This window comes from Loa loa (genome assembly GCF_000183805.2).
Source record: "Loa loa unplaced genomic scaffold supercont3.2303, whole genome shotgun sequence".
Taxonomy (NCBI): Eukaryota; Metazoa; Nematoda; class Chromadorea; order Rhabditida; family Onchocercidae; genus Loa; species Loa loa.
In genome coordinates this window covers 1-1,274 of record NW_018110482.1, presented here as the reverse complement: position 1 = coordinate 1,274, position 1,274 = coordinate 1, and the positions used below count along the sequence as shown (strand labels likewise).

At 30.7% G+C, this 1,274-nt stretch overlaps 1 protein-coding gene across 1 annotated transcript; it reads right to left on the bottom strand.

Moving 5' to 3' along the window:
- Positions 1 to 287: 287 nt before the first annotated feature.
- LOAG_15630 (hypothetical protein) lies at positions 288 to 1,161 on the bottom strand (the record flags this gene model as incomplete). Its single annotated transcript, XM_003151119.2, has 4 exons — positions 288 to 443; positions 514 to 609; positions 847 to 929; positions 1,063 to 1,161. Coding segments are annotated over 4 exons (434 nt in total), but the record flags the coding sequence as incomplete, so codon positions are not given.
- Between the last annotated feature and the right edge of the window lie 113 nt (positions 1,162 to 1,274).

The window sequence follows — 1,274 nt, the reverse complement described above, 5'->3', positions numbered from 1 at the left end:
AGATAATTTGAGCTCAGTGCAGAGCATTAAAGTCATCTTAGGATGAATTCAACGCTTCGAAAGATCATGAATCCGCCATCTATTATTAAGTGACGAGTAAAGCAGTAAAGCATTAATAAGATGCCATATTATATTAATTAATTAGTACTAAATGATTTGCAGTACAAATCAGTTAATACTAATTGATTCCATTTAGCTTATGAAAGTTATGAAAGATTTATGAAGATAACATTAGAGTTATGAAAGATAACATGTTAAGATTTTGCTTCTATTGAAATGCTGAATGGCTAATCAGAACCTTCAACTTTCAGAAGATCATTTTCAACTCGTACTGAAAGATGTATTCTACCGCGTCTTTCGATATAATCCGTTCCGCACATATTGGGTACATATTTAACGCATTTATGATGCACATTTGCATCGCAAGATTCACATTTTTTACCCTAAAAATGATATAAGATTTTTTTTATTGTTAATAATTAAAGGTCAAGACGAGGTTATAAAATTGACAACCTGATGAATAATACCATAAAGCAACGATCCACAATGATCACAAAAGGTTGGCGATGAATATGAGTGCACTTTCCATTTATGTTGCTGTCGTGGATCCTCAAAAGTATTAAAAATGCGATCTTTTTTTCAGGTTTCAGACTTTCGATCGTTACCAGAATTTTTATTCAAAGAATATTTTATTGGAAAATTTATACTTTCAAAAAATTCATCAGAAGCTTTGAGAAGCAAACGATGAAATTCGACAAACAAATGCAAATTCTTTTCTAGCCCTTGCAACCAATTATGAAATGAATGCCAAAAGGAACTGCATAATATAGCAAATATGCAACTAACATCAGTATCAACACCTTTGTCAGCGCCAGGACATTGAAAATTGACAAACTGATGGCATCTTTTATGTACTACAAGTGTGCATACTGCAATTAATATGAGTATTAATAATTTAAATGCAAGTTTGTCAATCTAAAAATTCAACTTAAATAAATGAGAAGTGGCAATTTTCCAGTTGATAGTTTTTAAGACCATAAAGGAGAAAGAATCGATACTTACTTTGACACTGGAAGCCCTGCTTATTAAGTCCCCAAAGAAATTCCTTACAATGTGAACAAAATGTTGGCTGTTTGAAAAATCGTGCAATAAATTTATGCGCTCTGAAAATTCAATTTTTCAAAATGTCAGATCTCATATCAAATATCGTTTCATGGATCAACTAAATGGTTTTATTTTCAATTAATCAAAATCCTATATTAAAAAAAAAAAAA